The following is a 224-nucleotide window of genomic DNA, read 5'->3' as shown; positions in this document are numbered from 1 at the left end:
GTACAGCATGATGGCCCTCAGGTTCCTCTGAGACGACAGGTGGAGTTACTGCGTGGACTGGTTGTTATGACGACCTCGGGCTAAAACGACTGTGAGTATCACATCCTTGGGTTACGACGACCATACACTGCGACGACTCTGCGCTGCCTTTCTCTAACGGCTGAGAGATATAGTGACTATGGATAATGACGACTATGTGCTATCACAAACTATGATTACAGGCA

General features: G+C 49.1%; 1 protein-coding gene across 1 annotated transcript in view; it reads left to right on the top strand.

Moving 5' to 3' along the window:
- LOC119594297 overlaps positions 1-84 on the top strand; it is a 14675-nt gene extending 14591 nt beyond the window's left edge. The window contains 1 exon segment of the mRNA XM_037943358.1: positions 7-84. Coding sequence (XP_037799286.1) covers positions 7-84 — 78 coding nt within the window.
- The last annotated feature ends 140 nt before the right edge of the window (positions 85-224 follow it).

The sequence above is a fragment of the Penaeus monodon genome, chromosome 33 (assembly GCF_015228065.2).
Source record: "Penaeus monodon isolate SGIC_2016 chromosome 33, NSTDA_Pmon_1, whole genome shotgun sequence".
NCBI lineage: Eukaryota > Metazoa > Arthropoda > Malacostraca > Decapoda > Penaeidae > Penaeus > Penaeus monodon.
This window is presented reverse-complemented; position numbering and strand designations above follow the sequence as displayed.